Source organism: Silurus aristotelis, assembly GCF_946808225.1.
Source record: "Silurus aristotelis genome assembly, chromosome: 4".
Lineage (NCBI taxonomy): Eukaryota > Metazoa > Chordata > Actinopteri > Siluriformes > Siluridae > Silurus > Silurus aristotelis.
Genome location: NC_139577.1, coordinates 24,519,130 through 24,545,228, shown reverse-complemented (window position 1 = coordinate 24,545,228; position 26,099 = coordinate 24,519,130). Strand labels below are relative to the sequence as shown.

The following is a 26,099-nucleotide window of genomic DNA, read 5'->3' as shown; positions in this document are numbered from 1 at the left end:
AAAGACAGTAACAGTCGTCCACTGCACCAGGTGTTTCTCATGCATTTTCTCAAACATGGCTGGTGAATATGTGTGACCGATGTGTCAGGTGAAGCATGCTGAAACATGTCGACCTAAATGATGATCAGTTTGAAGGCGTTTTACTTTGTCATCACCTGACATCCATCATATAATGTATACGATATTCAGGTTTGTGGACACCTGAGCACCGGCCCGTATGTGGTCTTAAAGGTGTATTTATACCCATCCTTAAAGATGTACTGTATACCAAAACAAGTACACCATGTACCAAGTGTAATATCAACCAGGAGCTCAAGTAATTAAACCCTTAGGGCTGAGCAGTGCATGCTAATCTTAAATATTTTATTTTATGATTCAGTCTGGGTGCTTAGTCTACCTTTGTTTTCCTCGTTTTAGAGTAAAAAAAAAAAAAAAAAGAACGCAACAGCAACAGTCTTCCTTTGCACCACATGTATATTCTCAATGATACTCGTGACCAATGTGTCAGGTGATGCATGCTGATACATGTCCACCTAAATGATGATCAGTTTGGAGGCGTTGCACTTTGTCATCACCTGACATCAATCATACAGGTTTGTGGACATCTGAGCACCAGTCCTGTATGTGGTCCTTCTTCAAACGGTTGCCACAAATTAGGAAGCACACAGTCATATAAAACCTATTTGTATGCTGTCGCATTACTGTAATTTCTGCTCAGAGGAACTAAGGGACCCCAAACCTGTTCCAGCATGACAATGCCTAGAACTCCATGGAAACATGGTTTGACAAAGGTTAGAGTGGAAGAACCGGAGTAGCCAGCTCAAATCCAAGTCCATACCCCCACTGAACAGCTTTGGGATGAACTGGAATGTGAGACTGCACACCAGGAATCCTATCTGGAAATCAGACCCTGGCCTTACTAATATTCCTGTGACGAAATAAGCACCAATCAAAATCTATTGTAAATCCTTCCCAGAGTGAACATTAACAGATGGATATTCAAAAAAAAGAGTATGTATAAGTGTTAATGTTAGGTGTCCACAAACTTTTGGCTGTATAGCATGTGTATATTTATAGTGATGGAAAGGATGGAAAGAATTTAGTCCACAGACAAACCGTACTAACGTCACTGGCTAAGGCTACTATTATTCCGTCAATTTTACTTAGTCACCGGTGTACTGTTGTGTTTGGTTCAACAAATATTCAAAATCACCATGCATTATGTTTTTATATAATAGGGGCTCACACACACACACACACACACACACACACACACACACACACACACACACACACACACACACACACACATTTACACACCCATTCCTCCCTTACGGCAATACAATATTGTAATGTGGAAAAACTACAGAAGATAGTGTTTGTGAAATGTGGAAAAGCTACACATTTATGCAGGGAATAGAATTTTGAAACCCAAAGGTATAGTATGGCAACTAGTCAGACTGTGAAGACTCTGCTTTAGCCTATTGCACTTTTTAACCATTCTCTCATGAACTATGAGACTGACAGTCAGGCTTTTTTAACAGGAATATTTCTCACCTAAACCCACACAGGTAGCCATTTGGACCAAAAATCTCTGTCCACTTTGAGCTAATTTGTCATTTGTTAATATGCAAAAGCTGGACACAAAAAGAGCAAATCAAATTCTTCATATTACTAACAATTTAAAGTACCTAAACCAAAACTGAACTTAAATATGGGTACTTATTTGTCATTTCACAATTAAAAATTTCCTAGAACAGTAGTTTCTCTACGTAGCACAGTTTGCCTACAAACTCCAGGTGAATTTGATTTTAATTTGTTCAAAATTACCAAAATTATTCTTGTTCTATCACTAACCTCAACCTTTGAGCAGCATCTCTTGTCTACCCTCAGGAGCCTCGGTATCCATGGAGCAGCATGGGAATGGTTTGCTTCCTACCTGGAAGGTCGCTCATACCAGATAACATGGAGGGGGTCCACATCTGCCCTACACAGACTCTCCACAAGGTGTCCCACAAGGTTTCGTACTTGGTCCCCTCCTTTTCCACCTTTATACCCACTCTATTGGTGAAGTCATATATTCACATGGGTTTTCTTACCACTGCTATGCTGATGACACTCAACTCATCTTCTTTTTCCCTCCCTCAGATACCACAGATTCCGCTTGGATCTCGGCATGCTCGACGGAAAAATCTTCATGGATGAGTGCTCATCAATTAAAACTCGACCCCAGCAAAACAGAACGGCTGGTCATCTCAGTTGATTCATCTCCAGGTCAAGATCTCTGAATAACTCTTCATGACTCTCTGCTCTCCCCTTCAGCCACTGCTCGTAACCTTGGTGTAACTAGACTCAAAGCACTTTTGTACGTCGCGCTGGATAAGGGCGTCTGCTAAATGCCGTAAATGTAAATGTAACTATAGACAATCAACTGTCTTTCTCCTCACATGTTGCTAATGTGGCTTGATTTTTGGCGATTTCTATTCTACAACATCCAAAGGATTCGATCATTTCTGTCCAGACAGGTTGCCCAGGTGCTTGTTCAGTCTCTTGTCATTTCGAGACTGGACTACTGCAACTCCCTCTTGGCAGGTCTTTCTCTGAACGCTATTCATCCACTTCAAATTATCTAAAACGCAGCTGCGTGACCTGTGTTCAATCTGCCCAAGTTCTCCCACACCACCCCACTGCTGCACTCCCACCACTGGCTTCCAGTAGCTGCACGTATCAGATTCAAAACACTGATGTTTGCCTACAAGGCCAAAAATGGACCAGCGCCCTCTTACCTCAGAGACCTCATCACATCTCCCACTGCACCACGCTGTATACCTCAAGGCTCTTCTCTGTTCTGGCACTGAGCTGGTAAAATGAACTTCCCCTAGATGTATGAACAGCGGAGTCCCTGGCTATCTTTAAGCGACAGGTAAAGACCTTCCTCTTCCTGAAACACTTAAACTTACACTTTCCAAGTTTGGGTTGTTTAAAAAAAAACCTCAACAGAGTTGTAGGCTGATTTATCTTAAGTTTGTAATCTAGTATACCAGTGTATATTTATTCATTGCTAAAGACTCAAAGCACTATTGTACATCGCTCTGGACAAGGATGTCTGCTAACTGCCGTAAATGTAAATGTAAATGATTAACATATTGAGTGAGAAAATAACAAATCACATAATACAACATAATAATGTAATACACATAATACACATAATACACCAACATAATACACCAACAAAAACGCAGTTCTACAGATAATATGATTTATATGTCTGATGTTTCTGTAACATTATGGTGCATGACAATAGGTTATATAATAAATAATACAATTTACAAATCATCATTTGGCAGCAGAAACAGGTTTACATTGCAAAAAACCTGATAATACAGTACAAATTGTAACACATTTATGCTGCCCTATTGCATGTAGGGCTCGGAAATGAAATTATTTGGTTTTCTTTCAGCAGAACTAAAACGTTTGAACATTTCCATTCTTGTGTTTACTGCGCCGACATAAGCTTTCTAAATCAGTTGGAAGAAATCAAATAACCGCTTGTTTCTTTTATACTGGCTGTATGAAGGTCTAATAATAAAATAACCCTGGCAGCTGTGTTTGTATTGAAGACATGTCAACACACACACACACAAACACACACACACACACACACACACACACACACACACACACACACGAAACTGTACTATTTACTGTGCTCAATCTAGCTATGTAATACTTCAAAATAATTTACAAAAAGTTATTTATCACATGACATACAAATGCATTGTCACCCATTATATATTGAGTTAGTAGACTAAATTCACCTTTTAGACATGCTAACTCATGAACGCACATGGTTATCTGTTTAATCCATACTTTAACATGAAAGTCTGATGTGGGCATGAATAGAAATATAACATTAGCATAACTTGTTCTATGTAACACATGTAAGTATGTGAAATATTGTGAATTTGCTGCATATTAAATGAAAATATTGTTATGAACCATACAGATATTTAGGATGAGGGTTATGTTTACGGATGCATTTTTTGTTGTTGTTAGGTTCTGTTTTCTAGAGGTTTTTTTTTTTTAATGGAGGACTTTCACGGCTTTCGTCTTTCTGAGGTGCACCATGTTATACATTTAACATATTTGTAAACATTCACAAGTTGATTTATCATATGTAGCTTCTGCACCATTAAAGCAACATGGTATGCACCTGTTAAAATTGCACTTGAACTTTTTTCTTCATAGACTTCATTCACCTGGATTACACAATCTGAGATACACTTATGTCATGTTGACATCACTCTTTGGCATATAAAACAAAGTTTCAACATTGAGTATGTACAAAACTGATATCAAGCTCTGACTGGGTTAGCTAACCCGGAATGTCAAAAGCATTTCATGCAAATATCACGAGCATATTCCAGAACATTCAGCCATTTTTTTGAAGTAAATTTGTAGCTACTACACTAGCATATGTGTAATTACCACACACAAGAATTGCAACAAATTTCACGGTAGAGAAAAATGTTGGGAAATTCTTGTTCAAGGCAATAATCATATGATGACACATATGATGACACTTATTGATGACACAATACTGACAATTTAAAATAGAAAAATACCCGCAATAAGAGCATGCAGATTAGTGCAATATGGTTTAAAATACATACAAAATCCTTTCGATCAAAGCTACAGTATTTGGCCAAAGGTTTGTGGACACCTGACCAGCACAGCCCAATCTGGGCTTGAATTATTCCAGTGGACATTGTCCCGGATTTGCTGCTATAACAACCTTAATTTTTCCGGAAAGTCTGTGGGGATTTGTGCTCATCCTGCCAGAAGAGCATTAACCATTATAGCTCTGATGTCAAATGATGAAGCGTGTGCAGAGTTCCAGTTCATCGTAAAGATGATTCTTCCACACCAACCTCGGCAAACCATGTCTTTATAAAAGAGCTTGTTCAGAGGTATTGTCATGCTGAAAATAATAATAACTTTTTTTTAATAGTTTCAATGATGGGACATCCTAATTTTACAGCATTCTTAATAACTAGGTGTTTGTGTCAAAAGTTTGCAGAAGATTCACATATGTGTTTCACATACCATTAGCCATATAGTGTAGATTCAGCACATTCATTATACTTGTACCTCAATTGAGAATGTCAATCACATTGCTCTTCAAGTCGAAATAAATATAAACAAACATTGCATGAGTAAGCTACAGAATGAGGAAGACAGGTGTGATGTCCCGACAATGAGCCATGATCTCAGTCCTTTGACAGGCATCTTATATTTTAAAGACACTATACTTAAACAAATGAATATTGTTTTATCCTCAAAGTTGAGCAGTATTTAATGTAACCTTCTCAATCCATTTTATGAACCTGCTGACTCGAGTGTATACACCAGGATAGCTGGGGTTTCCACAACCATGACCCCAGGAAATAATCCCAGTTAGTGTCCAGCGCCCGCCTTCACCCTGGCACACCAGCGGGCCACCACTGTCTCCCTGGCAGCTGTCCACACGACGATGGTTTGACAGGCTTCCAGCACACAACATGCGGCCAGTGAAACGGCTGCCATAGCGTTTTTTGCACTTCCAGGATGGCAGCAAGGGAAGCCAGGCCTGTAGCAAAGTACGTGAATACTCAGAGTCTTAGAAAAAAAACAACAGAGAGAGAGAGAAGACAGATTATTCCCTCTATGCTGTATATTTTCAATTATTCACATAAGTCATAGACACAACTTAACTGAACTCAACTCAGGAGCTCAGATACCTGTTATTCCCCAGCCAGTGATGACACACGCAGCAGGCCTTTTCATCCTGTCCCCATGAGCAGGAAGGCAGGCAGCACTAGTGTGTGGGTTGAAAGCTACACAGTTTCCATCTGTGCCCTTCAGCCTCACCAAGGCAATGTCGTATTCCCAGCCCTGGCTGAGGTACTTTTTGTGTATGACAATGCGCTCTGGAGAAAGAGTGCGTTCAAAGTCGTCCCTTTCCTCTGTGTGATAGTCTCCCAGCCTCAAAACATATCGGGAGGGATCTGACCCAAATCTGAGGTAAAGATGGTGTGGTTAAACAAATGTTAGTCTTACAAACAATTTAAACTATACTTTCCTAAAGGTTTCTTATTTAAAGCTATTTACAGAACTGCATACTAAGGACACTTAAGTCTGATCCTGTTTCTACACATTACCACATAATTCTTTAATGAATTTCAGCAGTGACTGGTTAATCTGATTAACGCATTATATTCCTACACATCCACGGAAGCTCCTGAAGAAACATTTGATGTTGCTGTGTCCTGGATCATTTCCAAAATCGAATCAATTCGTCTGCTGGTAACAATGACAATTAAGATACACTAATTTTTCCAAGATGTTTTCCTAAACTGGCTACTTTGAGGTTCTTTAAGATACATTGTGAATGAGGCCCCAGAAAATAAAAGTACAGTATTTAGTTGTATGTATTTCCATAGACAGACAGCATATAGCTGCGGCATTTATATGTGAAACCACTAGATGTCTCCCTTTTACCTCTTAAAGCAATGAGCCGCAGTGACAATCCAGCAGGAGTTGATGAGAGTAGCGCCACACAGCGGATGGTTCCTTTTAGACTGAGACCTTAGCCAAAGAGATACCTGCCATGGCCAATCCCCTCTACAAAACAAGCACTTAGATTGTTAATGATCTAATTAACTACAACACATCATAAGATATCATAAACTTTTTCTGGATGGCACAATTAAGACTATGGATTTGAGGAGTGGGAGAGAAAGCGTTTCACAGAGAAAATCCTTTCACAGATTATGATAAAAATAAAAAATCTACAGTACATCACATCTACACTATTTTTGTCTTCATATTGCCCAGACCAATATCAACCCTTTTAGCAGGATATGTGGGAGCATGATTGACCTCTATTGAAAAAAATAAATGTAGAAATACCAAAAACAAAATATTTACTTTGATCGAGAATAAGACATTAATTACAACACCTTCTTTTGACTATAAAATTATGGTAGGTAAGGCTTTAAAACTTAGTTACCGAAGTGACTTGTCTCCTCCAACAATCCTCCTCCTGCGGCGCTGTGTGTTGGGCCTTAGGCCGCATGACTGGGTTACTGTTATGCCGTCAGCTACTGGCTGGGACACGTAATCACATATGACCCCTGCATCCTCACTGTGCCTGCAATTATGTTTGTCCGACCAATCAGCTAAACACTCTCCCAGAGAGGATTCTGTACCCACACACCTCACATTGTTCAGATGGATTGGACCCTGGCCCGCTCCAAAATAGGCCATTGAGCGGGCTTTAGATACTCCACTGTTTGAAGAAAAAAAAGAAGGTTCAAGCTAATAAAATAAAGACAGAACATGAAAATGACTACCAAGTTATACATCTAAAAACTTTTTGAGCTTCTCCCATTAGGGGTCGCCACAGCGGATCATCCGCTTTGACACATGTTTTTACACTGGATGCCCTTCCTAACACAATGCTCCCCACTTATCAGGGGCTTGGGACCGGCACTAAGAGTGGCTGGGGTAGGTTCCATAACCGGGGATCGAACCCGGGCCGCAACGGTGAGAGCGCCGCATCCTAACCACTAGACCACCAGGGATACTAAGTTATACATCTAATCCTGAGAAATTGTCTGAATGGTACAGGTAACAAAACACAAGTATCTTATAATAAATACTAGCTATGCTATGCAGTGTTTTTGTTGTATTGTAAATGTACATGTGACTCACACAAGGCCCAGCTGCCTACACACTACTGCAGCATTGATGTCATTCCAGCCATCGTCACACACGCTGCCCCACTCGCCATTAATAAAGACTTCTACACGACCCTCTTTACGGCTCTCTCCATCCACCACGCGTACTAGGGGACCTGCAAGCACAGAAATAGAGGACTCATTCTTGAGTCCAAGATTTAAGACTCCTGTGTCTATTATTACTTGCTCTAATGTATATGATTGAAATTATTGATGAGCTGTCAGGGGAATCATGGCAGAGGAGGTTCTTCCCTTTTAACATTTTTAACATTTTTTAAATCTGGAAAGAGAAAGGAAGACAAAGAGACCTGGTGTTGGAATGAGGAAGTACAGGAAAGATTGACAGGAAAGGAGAAAGAGGTTGGTGAAACAGAATTGGGATCAGCAGAAAGATGAGAAATGTAGGCAGGAGTACAAGGAGATATGGCAGCGGGTGAAGAGGGAGCAAGAAAAAGGCATATGAGGAGCTGTATAAGAACTTGGACACTAAGGTAGGAGAAAAGGATTTGTACTGAATGTCCAGGCAGAGAGAACGAGCTGGGAAGGATGCAGAGGAAGAGCACCACAGACGCATTATTTGCTTTGAAAATGTTGATGGAGAAGTATAGAGAAGGTCAGAAGGAGTTGCATTTTGTGTTTGTGGATTTAGAGAAAGCGTACGACAGAATGCTGAGAGAGGAGTTGTGGTATTGTATGAGGAAGTCAGGTGTGTCAGAGAAGTATGTGAGGGTGGTGCAGGACATGTATGAGGACAGTGTGACAGCAGTGAAGTGTGCAGTAGGAACGACAGACTGGTTCAAGGTGAAGGTTGGACTTCATCAAGGATCGACTCTGAGCCCTTTCTATACTATGATGTTTTCCGGATGATATTGTGATTTTGTGGTGAGAGTAGAGAGCAGGTTGAGAAGAGCCTAGAGAGGTGGAGGTACGTGCTGGAGAGAAGGGGAATGAAAGTCAGTAGGAGTTAGACAAAGAACTTGTGTGTGAATGAGAGGGAGGGCAGTGGAGTGGTGCGGTTGCAGGGAGAAGAGGTGGAGAAGGTGAACGAGTTCAGGTACCTGGGGTCAACAGTGCAAAGTATTTGAGAGTGTGTTAGAGAAGTGAAGAAAAGAGTGCAGGCAGGGTGGAGTGGGTGGAGAAGAGTGGCAGGAGTGATTTGTGATGGAAGAGTATCTGTAAGAGTGAAAAGGAAAGTTTATAGGACTGTGGTGAGACCTGCGATGTTGTATGGTTTAGAGACAGTGGCATTGAGTAAAAGACAGGAGGCGGAGCTGGAGGAAGCAGAGCTGAAGATGTTGAGGGTTTCGTTGGTAGTGACGAGGATGGACAGGATTAGAAACGAGTTTATAGACAGCGCATGTAGGACGTTTTGGGGACAAGGTGGGGGAGGCGCGATTGAGATAGTTTGGACATGTGCAGAGAAGGGACATGGGGTATATCAGTAGGAGAATGCTGAGGATGGAGCCACCAGGAAGGAGGAAAAGAGGAAGACCAAGGAGGAGGTTTATGGATGTGGTGAGGGAAGACATGCAGGTAGTTGGCAGATGTAGAGGACAGGGAAGTGTGGAGACGAATTATCCGCTGTGGCGAAAGAGCCGAAAGAAGAAGCAGAAGAAGAAGACTTTTTTGAAAATGAAAACATGAAATATGGCATGCATTAGGGAGCCTTTATTAATAAAACCTTTTAATGTCTTGAGATAATTGTCTTACCTGGAGAATAGAAAATAAATATTTTACAAAACATTTTAAAACATTTCCATACTTTTTGCAGATCTGGAAGTAACTTTGAAACTCACAGCTAAACATAATTTGCCTACCCATCAGCCCCTGTGTTGCCCAATAATGGTTGGCTATGGCTTTGTTGTATTATATTTACTGTCCAGGTAAAAGTGTGTTGTCTGGTTGCTTGTGCTGGAAGGTGCCTTACACCTTATTTTTGTGTCCAGTGAAAGACCGGTGATTTTTGTTACCTCCTGTTGGTTTCCATCATTTAAAGAAAATGAAGGTTTTCTATAAAACCAATAACATTATTTTGCAATCAGAAATGTTTCTAAGTAGATCCAAGTTTTTGTTTTGAAAACCAATAACCCCATTATAAAGAAATCCTTAAGTAGTCCAGAAGGTTACCCGAGACTAGAGGAACTGCAGTGATGTCATCAATATTTCCTCCTCTCTCACAGCGTATGGCCACATCTTCACTGTGGGAACAGTCATGGCGTCCCCACTCTGCATGGCTGCACTCCAACAGGGAGCTCTCTCCCCCCTCACACTTTACCTCATCCAACAGAATAAGCCCCATGCCTTCCCCATATGCAACATCTGGAGCTATTTCTGCATGTCCTCTGTTGAACAAAAAGCTTCATTACTGTAGTTCTTATCAAAGTAAAAAAACGTTTTGTGTTATAAAAAAAAGTTTTTTTAGGGTGGAGAATCGTCAAACATTGAATGTCTTTATTAAATTATGGTAATACAATAAACTACAAATTATGCTTATCGGTCAATCACTAGATGTCTATAATCTTTACAGTTTACATCCATTCCAAATGTGAATCAACTTCACTTGTAACCCTACAGTCACATTAGCAGTGAAAAGGTGATAAATGACCATTCATTTTCTGTAGGTATATGAAACGGAACATAATTGTACCTAAAGCAACAAAGAAAAAACAACGAAAAGCAAGATCTGAAGCGAGGTTTATGCAACTGTAACATGAATCTCATGGACTCAAAAATCCAGTGGTGTACAGGATCATGACAGTGGCCAGTCCCCCAACACACAACTGCAGTTCTAACCACCAATTAGTTCTCATTTTCTCATTTACTACAATGTCATGTTATATGGAATCGCTTATGAATGTATACAGAGCCATAAAACAAAAGCTTGGAGGTACAAAGATCATTGGTGTCTGTGGTGAAGCCAAAATAATTATTTAACCTGTAATCGGATGGGCGATGTACATACAAGGCAATAACAGTAGGGGGCGATAAACACTCAAGAGTCAAAATACAAGGACATAATTAACTCGTTGCTTGCTATTTTGAACATAAATGAGTCCAGTAAACTAATAATAATGAAAAGTAAAGATCTCAATAATGAATAATGCCCACCTGAAACCAAGCTGCCGACATACCACTAGGGCATGTTGCTCAGTCCAGTTGTCATCACACACTGTACCCCATTCTCCAGCATGGTACACCTCCAAACGTCCTTTCCATGGAAGATCCGCTCCAACCAGACGCACCGCTCCATCTATAATACAGTTTATAATGCATCTCAGCTTTTACAGCTGTGTCTTCACTTGTCAGTTCTTTGTATTCGGTTCTATGTCAATCTGTTATCCATGTGTTGAAGGTATGTATTGAAGTGGTTTCCAGCACGGGTGTTTTTACAGATGAAAACTATTATTTAGCATATGAAGAATTTGACTAATAGCTGACAGTAGCTGAAACTCCATGACTGAAGCTGAAGTTTATGAATAGACAGCTCTGAATGTTGGTAAGAAGCATATAGAAGTCTAACTTCCCTTTTATAACAAAATAAATATTGGAAATAATACATTTAACCTAATAACCCCCTTACACACACATATTTGCATATCCGTCAATTAATTGTAATTATCTTACAAGTCGATTTTGTTTAATGTACATTGTTTTATCATATGCAAGTTATTTTATATTTAATTTAAATAACATGTTAATATGTTTATTATTAAAGTTTTAATCTTTTTGTCAACTGGTAGCATGAAAAAGACCACAATTATAGTAGAAGGCCCTATGGTATAATATATTTCTACACACTCACAGTGCCTTTGTTAAATAGAATTTTGTTTGTGTTTACCTGTATAAGGGTTACAGGAGACTCCAGCATCCTCCATGTGGTCACAGTTGTGTTGACCCCAGGGTGTGTGATGACACTCCTCCAGAGAGAGTTCATTTCCTGTACACTGTACACCGTCCAGCAGAATGGGCCCGACCCCCGGGCCAAAATGAGACCAAGTCCATGCCTTTGGAACACCACTGTATTTACCAATACAAAACAATGTATTACTTGAGAAATCATCCATGTCCAGTTTAAGAATCACTGAAAAATGTAATGCAACTTCATAAATGCTCAAAATTTTAATTATAGAAAAAACAAATATACAGGAATTTATAGAATAACATTAAGACTGTGTGTGTTTGTGTGTGTGTGTGTTTATGTGTGTGTGTGTGTGTGTGTGTGTGTGTGTGTGTGTGTGTGTGTGTGTGTGTGTGTGTGTGTGTGTGTGTGTGTGTGTGTGTGTAAAGCTAAAGAGCCTTGGTGCTTAGTAAGTAAGGGGAAACTGACAGCATCAGTGATTCACTCTCTCCATCATTCATTTAAAACAAGCTTCCACCTACAAGCAATTAATCATTCATGACGGGGTCTGTTTCATTAATATTAAAATATTTCACTCACATTGGGGTGTGTGGCCGTTTTAATGATGAAATAACACCATCTCAGTGCTCTGATGTCATTACATTACACAAAACAACATACAGTGGAAAAAACACCTCAGGTAAAATATATTTTTTTAAATATATGGAACATAAACAATTAAATCAAGACAAATCATGACAGCAACCAACATAATTTAAGTAAAAAAAAAAAAAGATAAAAAAAAAAAGAAAAACATGGCTGAATGGGTGTGTCATCCTTTCATAATGGACCATATGTTGGGAATGAAACATTCAAGATATAATAAGATAAGATAAGATATACATTTATTCATCCCACAGTGTGGAAATTTCTGATTTACATTCAAGTACTTGAATGATCTCACTGAAGTCTTTAAGTGATTCTAATTAACAGCAAATAAAAATATGCAGTTTCTTTCTAATGATTTTTGATATTTTCTTCGTTTCATCTGATTATTGAGTGCTCCATTACAAACACAAGGTGCTTTAACAAATTAGTCGTTAGGGTGTGTCCATCCATCCATCCATCTTCTCCCACTTATCCGATGCCGGGTCGCGGGGGCAGCAATCTAAGCAAAGATGCCCAGACTTCCCTCTCCCTAGACACTTCTTCCAGCTCTTCCGGGGGGACACCAAGGCGTTCCCAGGCCAGCCGGGAGACATAGTCTCTCCTTCCCAGGAAGGCGTCCAGGAGGCATCCGGAACAGATGCCCGAGCCACCTCAGCTGACCCCTCTCGATGTGGAGGAGCAGCGGATCTACTCTGAGCTCCTCCCGAGTGACTGAGCTTCTCACCCTATCTCTAAGGGGGATCGCCCAGCCACCCTGCGGAGAAAGCACATTTCGGCCGCCTGTATCCGGGATCTTGTCCTTTCGGTCATGACCCAGAGCTCATGGCCATAGGTGAGAGTAGGAACGTAGATTGACCGGTAAATCGAGAGTTTCGCCTTGCGGCTCAGCTCCTTCTTCACCACGACAGACCGGTACATCGACCGCATTACTGCAGAAGCTGCACCGATCCGTCTGTCAATCTCCCTTTCCACCCTTCCCTCACTCGTGAACAAAACCCCAAGATACTTAAACTCATCCACTTGCGGCAGGAACTCCCCACCAACCTGAAGTGGGCAAGCCACCCTTTTCCGACTGAGGACCATGGCCTCGGATTTGGAGGTGCTGATTCTCATCCCAGCCGCTTCACACTCGGCTGCAAACCGTCCCAGTGCATGCTGAAGGCCCTGGTCTGATGAAGCCAACACGACAACATCATCTGCAAAGAGCAAAGACGAAATCGTGTCGTCACCAAACCGGACACCCTCCGACCCCTGGCTGCGCCTAGAAATTCTGTCCATAAAAATTATGAACAGAACCGGTGACAAAGGGCAGCCCTGCCGGAGTCCAACATGCACCGGGAACAAGTCTGACTTACTGCCGGCAATGCGAACCAAGCTCCTGCTTCGGTCATACAGGGACCGGACAGCCCTTAGTAAAGGGCCCCCGACCCCATACTCCCGGAGCACCCTCCACAGGCCGCCGCGAGGGACACAGTCGGATGCCTTTTCCAAATCCACAAAGCACATGTGGACTGGTTGGGCAAACTCCCATGAACCCTCCAGCACCCTGTAGAGGGTATAGAGCTGGTCCAGTGTTCCACGGCCTGGAAGAAAACCACATTGTTCCTCCTGAATCCGAGGTTCTACTATCGGCCGTATTCTCCTCTCCAGTACCCTGGCATAGACTTTCCCAGGTAGGCTGAGAAGTGTGATCCCCCTATAGTTGGAACACACCCTCCGGTCCCCCTTCTTAAAAAGAGGGACCACCACCCCGGTCTGCCATTCCAGAGGCACTGTCCCCGACCGCCACGCGATGCTGCAGAGGCGTGTCAGCCAAGACAGCCCCACAACATCCAGAGACTTGAGGTACTCAGGGCGGATCTCATCCACCCCCGGTGCCTTGCCACCGAGGAGTTTCTTTACTACCTCGGTGACTTCAGCTTGGGTCCGCCTCTGAGCCCTCAGCCTCTGCTTCCTCAATGGAAGACGTGACGGCGGGATTGAGGAGATCCTCGAAGTATTCCTTCCACCGTCCAACGACATCCCCAGTTGAGGTCAACAGCTCCCCACCTCTACTGTAAACAGCATTGGTGGGGCACTGCTTTCCCCTTCTGAGGCGCCGGACGGTTTGCCAGAATCTCTTCAAGGCCAGCCGATAGTCCTTCTCCATGGCCTCACCGAACTCCTCCCAGGCCCGAGTTTTTGCCTCGATAACCACCCGGGCTGCAGTTTGCTTGGCCTGCCGGTACCCGTCAGCTGCCTCAGGAGTCCCACAAGCCAACCAGGCCCGGTAGGACTCCTTCTTCAGCTTGACGGCATCCCTTACTTCCGGTTTCCACCACCGGGTTCGGGGATTGCCGCCTCGACAGGCACCGGAGACCCTACTGCCACAGCTCCGAGCGGCCGCTTCGACAATGGAGGTGGAGAACATGGTCCACTCGGACTCAATATCTCCGGCCTCCCTCGGGATCTGGTCAAAGCTCCGCCGGAGGTGGGAGTTGAAGATCTCTCTGACAGGAGGCTCGGCCAAACATTCCCAGCAGACCCTCACAGTACGCTTGGGTCTGCCGAGTCTGTCCAGCTTCCTCCCCCGCCATCGGATCCAACTCACCACCAGGTGATGATCAGTTGACAGCTCCGCCCCTCTCTTTACCCGAGTGTCCAAGACATACGGCCGCAGGTCAGATGAAACGACCACAAAGTCGATCATCGACCTACGGCCTAGGGTGTCCTGGTGCCACGTGTACTGATGGACACCCTTATGCTTGAACATGGTGTTCGTTATGGACAAACTGTAACTAGCACAGAAGTCCAATAACTAAACACCGCTCGGGTTCAGATCAGGGGGGCCGTTCCTCCCAATCACGCCCCTCCAGGTGTCACTGTCGCTGCCCACGTGTGCATTGAAGTCTCCCAGTAAAACGACGGAGTCCCCAGTCGAAGCACTGTCCAGCACCCCTCCCAGAGACCCCAAGAAGGCCAGGTACTCTATACTGCCGTTTAGCCCGTAGGCACACACGACAGTGAGAGACCTATCCCCGACCCGTAGGCGCAGGGAAACGACCCTCTCGTTCACCGGGGTAAACTCCAACACATGGCGGCTGAGCTGGGGGGCTATAAGCAAACCCACACCAGCCCGACGCCTTTCACCATGGGCAGCTCCAGAGTTGTAAAGAGTCCATCCTCTCTCGAGGAGTGTGGTTCCAGAGCCCAGGCCGTGCGTAGAGGTGATCCCGACTATCTCTAGTCGGAACCTCTCAACCTCACGCACAATCTCAGGCTCCTTCCCCGCCAGCGAGGTGACATTCCACGTCCCTAGAGCTAGCTTCCGTGTCCAGGGATCGGATTGTCGAGGCCTCCGCCTTCGACTGCTGCCCGATCCTCTTAGCACCGGCCCCTTACGGTCCCTCCTGCAGGTGGTGAGCCCACTGGAAGGCGGCCCCACGTCGCTCCTTCGGGCTGAGCCCGGCCGGACCCTGTGGGGGAAGGCCCGGCCACCAGGCGCTCGCATACGAGCCCCAACCCCGGGCCTGGCTCCAGGGTGGGGCCCCGGCTGCGCCATACCGGGCGACGTCACGGTCCCTGATGTAGTATCTCTCATAAGGGGTTTTGAACCGCTCTTAGTCTGACCCGTCGCCCAGGACCTGTTTGCCTTGGGAGACCCTACCAGGGGCATATAGCCCCAGACAACATAGCTCCTAGGGTCATTCGAGTACTCAAACCCCTCCACCACGTTAAGGTGGCAGTTCAAGGAGAGGTAGGGGGTGTGTATACTTGTATATACACAGCCAAATGTTGTTATGTTCTGATTTGTTTTTCAATTACATTTTGTTGGATGCTATATAACATCAAAGCTTTTAATAGTCCATCTATTCATATACAGTATACTATGTGTACAGTATATATACAATATGAACTGTTAACTTAGCAATCCTAAAGTTCTAGAGACAGCTTAACACCTGCTATATTGGAAATCATTCTAAAATAATAAATCATTGCTCCTTACCCAAATCCGAGCTGTCGACAGACCACCTCTGCATCAATGTCATCCCATTTATCATCACAGATCGTGCCCCATTGGCCGTTATGATACACTTCCACTCGTCCCTCAAAGTCCTCCTGGCCTCCCACTAGCCTCAAGGGAGTGCCAGTTCCTAAAACAGAGAATAAAACAATAAATGCACCTACTGAAAGATTTTAATACGCTGGAAACTTGGAGAGTATAAAAAATTTTATTTATCTGGCTTCTCCAAAGCATCCTGTAAATAAACATAAATCTGTAATAATCTGCCTCTACAAAAACATACAGACTAGGGTGTGGTTCTGAAACTGTTTAGTGACACAAATATCCATATCTGTATTTGTTTTTTTATTTCAACCCAAAGTGGGGGTTTTTTTTTTTGGCTTTTCACATCAAACTCATATAAGGAGAGATTTTTCATCCCACATAGAGATTTTTTACTTTTGTTTGTTTATTATTTTGATAGATGTGTTACTAATAGTTTATTCTATTTTCCCAAAATGTGAACAAACTCGTAGACTAATTTAAACTATTCTTATTTTCTAAGGACATTTTATATCAATAATAATGAATGTGGCCTCATTCAGGTTCATAGGACATTTTTATATCAATAATATTGAATGTGGCTTTATTCAGGCTCTCATTTGCATAACAACAACAACAACAAAAAAATATTCCCCTTACACAACATTTTTGTCTTTTGTTCTTTTCATACCTCTAGTTTCAACTTAATGTCATGTGAACAATTCTGGCAGAAAAATAAAAACAAAAAACCCACTTCTATCCAATCTGTATTTGTATCTCATCAGAAGACAATAACACACCTTGAGCAAGGCCAATAAACCCTCTGCTGCTCCATTGTCTAGATATGATTATTGTTTAGTCACTCTGAATAAGGGCATCTGCCAAATGCCGTAATGCAAATGATCTGTTAAATAATGTCTTTGAATTCATGAATTCATACATTTATAACAATATATTTGTAATCAATTACATTCCTACATTCACACGGTAGACAATACGTAAGTAGGGTCTTTCTTTAGTGTCCTGGTGAAAGCAATGAAAGTGAAATGATGTAATGTGTAATACTGTGCTCCTAAAATTAATTTAAAATACATTTGAGATACTTTTATTAACCAGTGAGATTCTGAAACCTACTTTCAGATCGATCAAAAGAGCAATCATGTGACTAAATTCATGAAACGAATACTATCCTTCTATTTCCGTGTTATTGAATCTCTAATGTGGCTTTAGAAATATCAATATGAAGAAAACCGTCTCACCTTCAGGTGCAGCACACACCACTCCAGCTTCATTTCCATGATTACAGTCACCAGAGACAAACTTCCTGCCCCGACAGTCTAACAAAGACTTCTCGTTGCCACGACAGCCAAGTCGTTCGTAATGAAAAAGTCCAGAGCCAGGACCAAAGTAGGAGTGCCGGAGTGCAGTACCAATTTCACTACACAGCAAAATACATCAGTTCTTACATTTTTCTTTCACATATTGCAAAAGTTTGCCATACAATAATAATAAAAATGTAAAGGCTAAATATCAAGGCTCGTACCCATGGCCCAGCTGTCGACAGATAACACTTGCATCTCGGTCAGTCAGGTGTGTGTCACACACTGTCCCCCACTGGCCATTCAGGTAAACTTCTAGACGACCACTCTTATTAGTTCTTCCTCCCATCAACCTGGCTGCACCTACAAGTACAAACATATAAGGGGGTGCTTAAATGTAATCTAATGTTTCTATGCTGATAACACGAGACACAGAGTGCACGCAAAACCATCTGTCATTATGGCAAGATAATTGCCTAGAAAGTTACCTTTATTCTTTGTATTAATGCCATGCAGCATACAAAAGCAGTGAAATTTAAGCTTGGCAAGTAAACGAAGACAAGTACATACAGACCCCACATACACACACAGAGCCACACATACAAATTTATCCCCTAAATCTGTGATTGTAAAAAGTGTTATGACTCCGAAAGGCAAAGTTAAATAGAGGCAGACAGAAATAATTACTGCAAACATGAGGAAGCATCAGTACCACAATGCTCAACATTAGCACTGCCACAGGCTAAAAGGTGATGTATGACAAGTCACACAAAGACAGGTAAACCACTAATGATCTACCAAATGATTCCAGAGTCACAAAGACAACACACAAAGCAGAAGACAGCCAAAAATGTACTAACATGACAGATACAGAGGATGAAAAACATAGCTGCAAGATATAAAACACAATTAATGGAAAGGATGTTTGTCATATTTAAAGTGAAATGCTCTTTCACTAATAAAGCTTCACCACCACTGTAGCTTTACATGTCTGCTTTAACTTCATGGTGGCCTGAATTTTAGCACTGCTTTAGACTAATACTGTATTAACAAAAATGTTATGGATAGTCCGGGGGTAATTAGTAAGATTAGACTAGGGCTAATAATTGATGTTGGAATAATGGAGATTTCACAAGGGGCCAATGGAAGCAAATGGGTAGATTTGCAATGGCGCTTTATACTTGTCACATGTACTTTACAGCAAAGTGAAATTCTTTCTTCACATATCTCAGTGATGTTAGAAGGGTCAGCCAAATTACAGCCCCCCCTCGTGCACTGATGGTTTAGGGCCTTGGTCAGGGGCCCCAGGGGTGGTAGCTTGGTGATGCTGGGGCTTGAACCCTGACCTTCTGATCAGTAACCCAGATCCTTGAACATTGATCTACACCCCCCAACACACCTGATGCATGTGAGTGAAGTTAAACTGGGGTAAATTGTAATTGGTTAGACTGAGACCAAACTAAACAACTGAAGAGTTTAGGTACAGGCCAAATAAAAGTACAGGCAAAATAAAAAAAAACTGACTCAAGAAGCTGGAATAGTTCTAAGTTTACTAACAAAGCTCATGGTAAATGTAGGTTTGAAGAGGAACATTGTCATCCAAAAGCTTTTAATATTACAGTACTAAAATCTAGTCTTTAATCTGTAACAATTTGTTGTCAACATTGTTTTAAAAAATAATCCACGGTTGCTTTTTGCATATACAACCTTCAGATCGGGAGCCTCACCCTGGTGGCAGTTGCAGTAAGCCCAGGCAATGGCTCCAGAGTGCTGTCTGAAGAAACACCAGGGCTGAGACTCACGGTCAGGGTTTCTGCAGTAGCTATGATCTCCAAGCCCTCTACCTGGGTACTGCAGCATGTAGTCAGGAAACTCGGTCCATTTCAGACAGGGAAAGCCTGAATCTGTCTGCCCCATGGAGCCATTGTAATAACCAAGTACTGCAAAACCCTCGAAGCAGGACAGAGGACCTAAAGGAATTGAAAAAACATGTGTGTTCATGCACATAAAAATTAATAGCCATGAGAGACAATCAAGTCACATAGTTCTGTTTTACTTTACTTGAAGCTGAGTACTCAATATTATGTGTGTGACCAATTTGCTCATCTGCTCAGGATGTTGATCCTATTAGCTTTCTAGTTTTTCCTGGCTGTTTGTCCTTCATTTTCCATATTCTGTCTAGACATTGAGACACTGGACTATGAGTCATCCTAATGACTGCAGCACTGCACCAAAGGAATTTCTTTTCACATAGCACTTTGGCCTTTTAGGCAAATCTTGGCTCTAGGTGAATATTATGTACAGGACGATCCTCTCATAAATGTAAAGTGAAACAGGCTACCACCAATAGAATAATAATGACAGTTCCCATAGTTGAGCCCCAGTGTGGCCCAGCATCACTTAATACAACATTTGGCTCCTATCAACAACATTCCTGGGATAAAGCACTGCTTTTTATTGGTTGTATACACCAGCAATGTTCTCATGCTGCTCACCTTAGTTTATTACTTTTCCACAACTTGGGTAAAAGCAAATTCCTACAGCACAGTTAAGGGGAGACCTCCAGTAAAACGACCTACCTCACCCAATTTGACAGCAACATAGCTCTTAAAATGTTAGATGTGAATATGGATGTAGCTGTCGTGCTGTATAGTGTGGAAGAAAGCCAGTAGCAACACTTTACCTTGGAGCAGATCCATATGTACATGGCCAATAATGAATATCAATATTTTACAACTGAAATGCTATAAAACCAGCGGACAACGTGAAACACAGTTAATTCTGTAATCAGTAATGTTAAATTATACCTTCCTGTCAAAGGTAGTAGTGGACAATTTTCCACCAAGGATATAATCAATCAAGGTAAGTGTTCTCAGCCAGGTTTAGCAGTGGTTTAACACGTGGGAATAAAGCAGGATCAACACAGCAACTTTTCTCTAATAAACCCCTTGGAGGGATTCCCAACTATTTATGCTCGCAGTGGAAAATTATACAAATGATAGAAAGTGCTCCCTCTGAATTATACAGATGAAGCAGTTTCAGATCATGTGGGAGCAAGCATTGCAGGTTTAAGCATGTGCTTTTAAATCTTCACCTATCCAGTACTGAGTCTGTTCCTGTCCTTGCCTGCCAAACTTTCTTTGACATTTGCTAAATAAGAACCTAATGTGGGACATTGTTAGATTGACGTTTAGCTTAAAGAAACAACAAGTCTTTGCCGATACTTCAGTTAGGCTTCACAATTTCTATTGACAAATCAACTGTGAATAGAAAATCAGTAGGTATCTTTAATTATATTCTATTAAATATAACCTAGTAAGAACAAACAAACAGCATTAACGTATACATAGGTTTATTAATAAATCCATGTAAATAAAACAGCCAGCCTAGGCTTGTAACTAGCATTACATTCACTCAGTGAAAACATTATGCATGGTGAAAAAAGCACATCATGTGTTTACCACAGGACACCCCCCCTAAATCACCCACTGTTCTCACTTGGAACGAGAAAACCAGTAATATAATGCATGTGAGAAAACCTCTAATCCATCTAATCTGCCATAAGAGATTGATTAAATCCACTTTGTAAATTGTGTTAATTCCCAGTGTGACTATCATTATTTAAAACTAACTCTGAGTGGAACAACCAGAAAACACTGACCCGATCACATGAAGATCACAAGTGAATCTGGAGCTTAGATCCAGCCTTCAAGCTCTAAACACAATATGGAAATTACAATTTGGATTGGACACCAGTTCATGCCCTATACATTAATTCAAGCCTAGGGCTAAACTAGCATGTTTTTGGGAGGTTGAACAAAGCCAGAGCATTTTGTGGTTCAAAAGGGGCTGTAACAGACAACACTTTCCTCTGCAACATTATGCAGCTATTTTGTTACAGTTTTTGGAAAACACAAAACTACACAGTAGAAATCAGAGTTAACAAAGAGAAGTAGACTTAACAAAAACTGTATGACGCATATTATTCACTTGTCAACGAATTTCCTTTGATTGTTTTGGCTAAATGTGCAAATGCTTTATGTACAGTATAGAAATTAATGTTAAAACAGTAGGAGAGTATAATATAAGACAGAACACCAACCTGGAGCATGTACTTTCTCATAACGTGCTTTTATGTGGAGAATTTTTTGCATGCCCAGCCCAATCCAAGTTTATTATTTCAGTAATCTGCAGGCTTTTCTTGCACATGTTCAATCATAAAACCTTCTACACCTCATATCTTTATGAAGCAAACATCTGGCTAAAATGTCCATTCTAATTTTCACATTGAACTTAAAGCATGCATGAGGAATCATGTACAGTTTCAGCTTGAGCAAAAGCGAGTACACACCGAAAAAGAAAGGTACAGGAATGTACCTAAAAGTCAAAAATGCTTTTTCGCACCCCTAGTGATAGAAATGCGCACAGAACATCAGTAAAATGCTACGGAAATGTATCAGGATGTCATTTTAAACCACACTAGGACACAAGGTACATTTCTATAACTACGGGTACATGGTCTTTTAGAGGTACAAACAAGAAGGTACAAAACTGAACCAATGTTCAGAGGTACATTGATGTACCCTGCTAAGGTAGAGCTGGAGCAACAAAGCATTAGTACTCTTTTATTTTTGTACTCTTGATTTTTCTGTGTGTAGGGTACAGGATGGAGACACTGGAAAAAAGATTTCAGCATCCAGCAGTAACTGAGGAGAAGGCTTGTGGTGAAGATCATAGGTCCAATTACATGTGCGTTTTGAATATTGTGTTTCTTTTATTAACACAACATTCTTTATTGTTTTGCTGTAGGGAAATTCGATGTTAGAAGCTCTGCAATTTCTCTCTTCTTAATGACAAAGCAAGCACTACTGGCATGGCAGAGATCATTTTTCGCATTTAATACACTTCAAATCACATCATATTAGCACATAAGTCTCAATTATCAGATGGTGCATGTTAAATAAGGGTTTGATTTCCAATATAAAATATAATAAAGTCCATCTCATTTGAATACTTAGTTGGTAGCAAGCAGCACTGTCTCAGGATTGTTAATGCAAGTTGTATGGAAATACAGAGACATACCTGAACTCTGCACAGTGTCCAAGTGGCCAGCTTTCTGTGCAACCTTTGAATATAAAAGTAATGTTAGGATTATTTTCTTAAGTGTAATCTTAGTAATTAAAAAACTTAAATACTACAACTATGTTAGAGTGGGAGGTAACTATCATGTAGCACATAACTTAAATATAGGAATTGTAGCTCAGCTGTTCTTTTTAACATTAAATAAAAAAATATATATACAGCATTGTGTTACACTGTTTGCACTAGGTTGCAAACGATGCACTTTATGTTGCTATGACAACTTACTTTAATCCTTAGCTCTGTGATCTGTTATGTAGCTCTATGTTGTTTTATATGGCACCAGGGTTCTGGAGAAATGTTGTCTCATTTCACAGTAAACTGCATCAACTATATATGGTTGGAATGACAATAAAAGCTTCGTGACTCTTGACTTGACTTGACCATGAGACATTGATCACCTTCTGGTTAAATTTGTCTCTTGCATATGCATGCTGTTTTACAACAGAAACCTGTCTTGTATATCCATGTTTCTTAACGTATATTATAGTGGTTGTATTTATTATATAGTAATAAATGTAAAATGGTGCCTATTACAATCATGCTCTTATAAGAAGATCTAAATATCCTGAGACTCATGTTCAATGAACATAAATAAAATTGCAGCTAACGGTCAATGCAATTTAGTTGCATTACAAAGTTCTATTAATGTGATGTGAAATCTTTCTGTAGGAATAGAATCTCTAAAAGATGCACTAATTAAATGCGATGGCACGTAACTTTTTAACAAGGCTTATATTTACAAGTTGTATTAAATAATTGTGCTGCATTAATAAAGGGGACTGTTTTTTTTTTTTACACTTAGTGCAGAGGTTCTTTAAAGAGTTTGTAGCCAAACCTTTATTCAACTGCAATATAAACTCCACAAACTCCTTCAGGAAATATTTATTTCCGGAACATTGTTTAAATGTGTACAAATATATGGTAATAATATTCAAATATTTGGCGTAACTGGAGCCCTAAAGCTTTCTATTCTTGAGCTGCCCACTGACAACACATGCATCCAAAATGACATTAGCCAATCAATCAATCAACCGATCAAACAATCAATTAATCAATCAATCGATCAATCAACTCAACAATCAAATAACTATTAGAAAGTAGCAATAAATATAAAAACCTGATAGTGATGATTTGTAATTTTTAAACAAACAAATACATAAAAAAAAAAAAACTACCATGACTCTACTGCTCCTTAGATAATCACTGATATAAAAACCTGAAAGTGATGATTTGTAATTTTTAAACAAACAAATACATAAAAAAAAAAAAAAAACTCTACTGCTCCTTAGATAATCACTGATTTAGTGGATATTAATAAAAAAATTACAAACTACTAATAATAATATATGGGCTATAATAATAATAATTATTATTATTTTTAATATTATTGTTGTTGTTATTTCTTGTAATGGTGCAGTAAGTAAAACATGGTGATTTGAAACTCGCTTTACCCTTATCAGTGTCATCGTGGATTTGGGGCGTATTTGGGGAACACTGAGTGAGGAGCAGGTATACACCCTGAATGGGATGCCATTTAATTGCAGTGCATGATGCAAACACACATTTATACCTGGGGCAATTGATTCTAGTTGTCGATCCATTGGTTGTTGGGGGAAACTGGAAAACATAGCTGAAGCCCATGTGGAAGCAAAGAGAACAAAAAGAGAAGAAACTCCACAAAAAAAAAAAAAAGCGCCAGATAAAAACCTGGGACTCTGAAGCTGTGAGGCTGCTCTCTACACTGTCAGCATTGCTTCTCTTAAAATAATAAATAATAAAAAAATAATAACAACAACAACAACAAAATAATAATAATAAAATAATTATATATATATATATATATATATATATATATATATATATATATATATATATATATATATATATATATATATATATGTATGTATGTATGTATGTATTTAGGAAGTAGCAGAAACTATTTGTATTCTGTTGATTATCCATAACTTAACATACACATTTATTTATCACAAGCTCGGTATAGTTGTGGTTCACATATAATCTTTCGGTGATTCATCACTAACACTCATAAAAACCTTTACAATTGTTTCCATTATCATATCCAACAACAGTGCTCTGAAACACAGCTGTAAGACAGGGAATGATTTCGGTTACTTACTTGTCCCAAAGCAAAAAACAAGAAACATCCGAGTATAAGAGGCAGGAGAGCGCCGGTGGCCATGGTGTCCTGTCAGAGTCGGCGGTGTGAGCACCTCTTTCCCATCCCTCTGTACGCTCACTAATACCTCAGACACCACAGTACCCAGTCCCAATACACAGCACAAGCCCAGCTGGGTGTCCTTCAGAATCCACAGTTCAGGACGTCCTGCTGCTCCTGCACGCGAAGCGCGTTATGGATCCATGCGCTCCACGCACTCCTTATGGAACAAAACAGTTTTCTTTGAGAAAAGCCAGCAAAGAAAATTAATCCGTAAAGCGTCCTTCTCATGATGCATCTGTGGACTGGAGTGTGGAAACGCAAGTAAGACACGGAGCCGCTCTCTGAGACTGACAGGGAAAATAGGCGAGGTTCAGACGCAGGCACACGTCCCTCCTTCTCCGTGAGATCACGCGGTTTTCTTCACAGGTGAGATCAGCTGTTCTGCCTTTCTTTCTCTTCTTCAACCGACCATAACAGAACACAGGGCAAGTTGATAGACAGATTTAACTGGAGACCAGACACTATACAGTATATTACACCTGATCTTAAACTTAAACTTTTATTTTATTTTTTTAAATATTATTAGATACTTTGCTAGCAAAAACAAATTGCTGCTATTTTATGGAAAACATCTGGATGCACCCTACATTCAATTACAATAGAGATATACAAAGCCACCTGTTCTTTCATTAATTTATCTGAACTGGTCAGGATTGGGTGGATCCAGAGCTTGTGCAGCCTGAGATGTGAATAAACCCAGTATAAGAGACTAATTCATTACATATGTACACCTAAGGGCACATTATCATAGCTGATCCACCTACTGGCATGTTTTTTGAGAGGTGTGAGGAGACCAACAAACCAAGAGGAAAACCGATATGAGCACAGGTTGGAAAATTGGTTATACAGTGTAAACAAATATTTTTTGGAGTGAAGGGCGGTGATAATAAGACTACATCAGAATAGTGTTAAGGTTTTACCCATAGTATACTTCACTGGCAACTTCATTATACACACTGACCTTACAGATCCAACATTTATTTGTCCAGATAAAAACTCCTACTCCTATCATTTTATGGGTTAATTGTCCTCCAGGCTTTCATAATGGTCAGCTTCCAACAACAATGTTGTCTGGACCTTTTATTAG

General features: G+C 40.8%; 1 protein-coding gene across 1 annotated transcript; it reads right to left on the bottom strand.

Annotated features, from left to right (window-relative positions):
- Window positions 1–3,242: 3,242 nt before the first annotated feature.
- Window positions 3,243–25,669, bottom strand: LOC310724390 (neurotrypsin). The gene is made up of 14 exons (XM_083538323.1): window positions 24,911–25,669; window positions 22,714–22,756; window positions 19,359–19,601; window positions 17,856–17,994; window positions 17,572–17,750; window positions 16,274–16,421; window positions 11,620–11,798; window positions 10,890–11,031; window positions 9,909–10,123; window positions 7,756–7,897; window positions 7,052–7,330; window positions 6,541–6,663; window positions 5,781–6,058; window positions 3,243–5,658 (listed from the first exon to the last, which is right to left on the bottom strand). Exons 1-14 carry the CDS (start codon window positions 24,971–24,973, stop codon window positions 5,339–5,341), a joined length of 2,493 nt encoding a protein of 830 aa, XP_083394449.1. The 5' UTR covers window positions 24,974–25,669; the 3' UTR covers window positions 3,243–5,338.
- Window positions 25,670–26,099: the final 430 nt, after the last annotated feature.

Bases quoted from the DNA above. Each gene is read 5' to 3' on its own strand.
- LOC310724390 (XM_083538323.1), bottom strand. From the start codon at position 24,973: ATGGCCACCGGCGCTCTCCTGCCTCTTATACTCGGATGTTTCTTGTTT. The intron at 17,751-17,855 runs GTACGAGCCTTG...TTTGCTGTGTAG, and splicing joins TGTCGACAGCTGGGCCATGG to TGAAATTGGTACTGCACTCC. The intron at 7,898-9,908 runs GTAACCTTCTGG...CTGTGCTTGCAG, and splicing joins TGCAGTTCCTCTAGTCTCGG to GTCCCCTAGTACGCGTGGTG.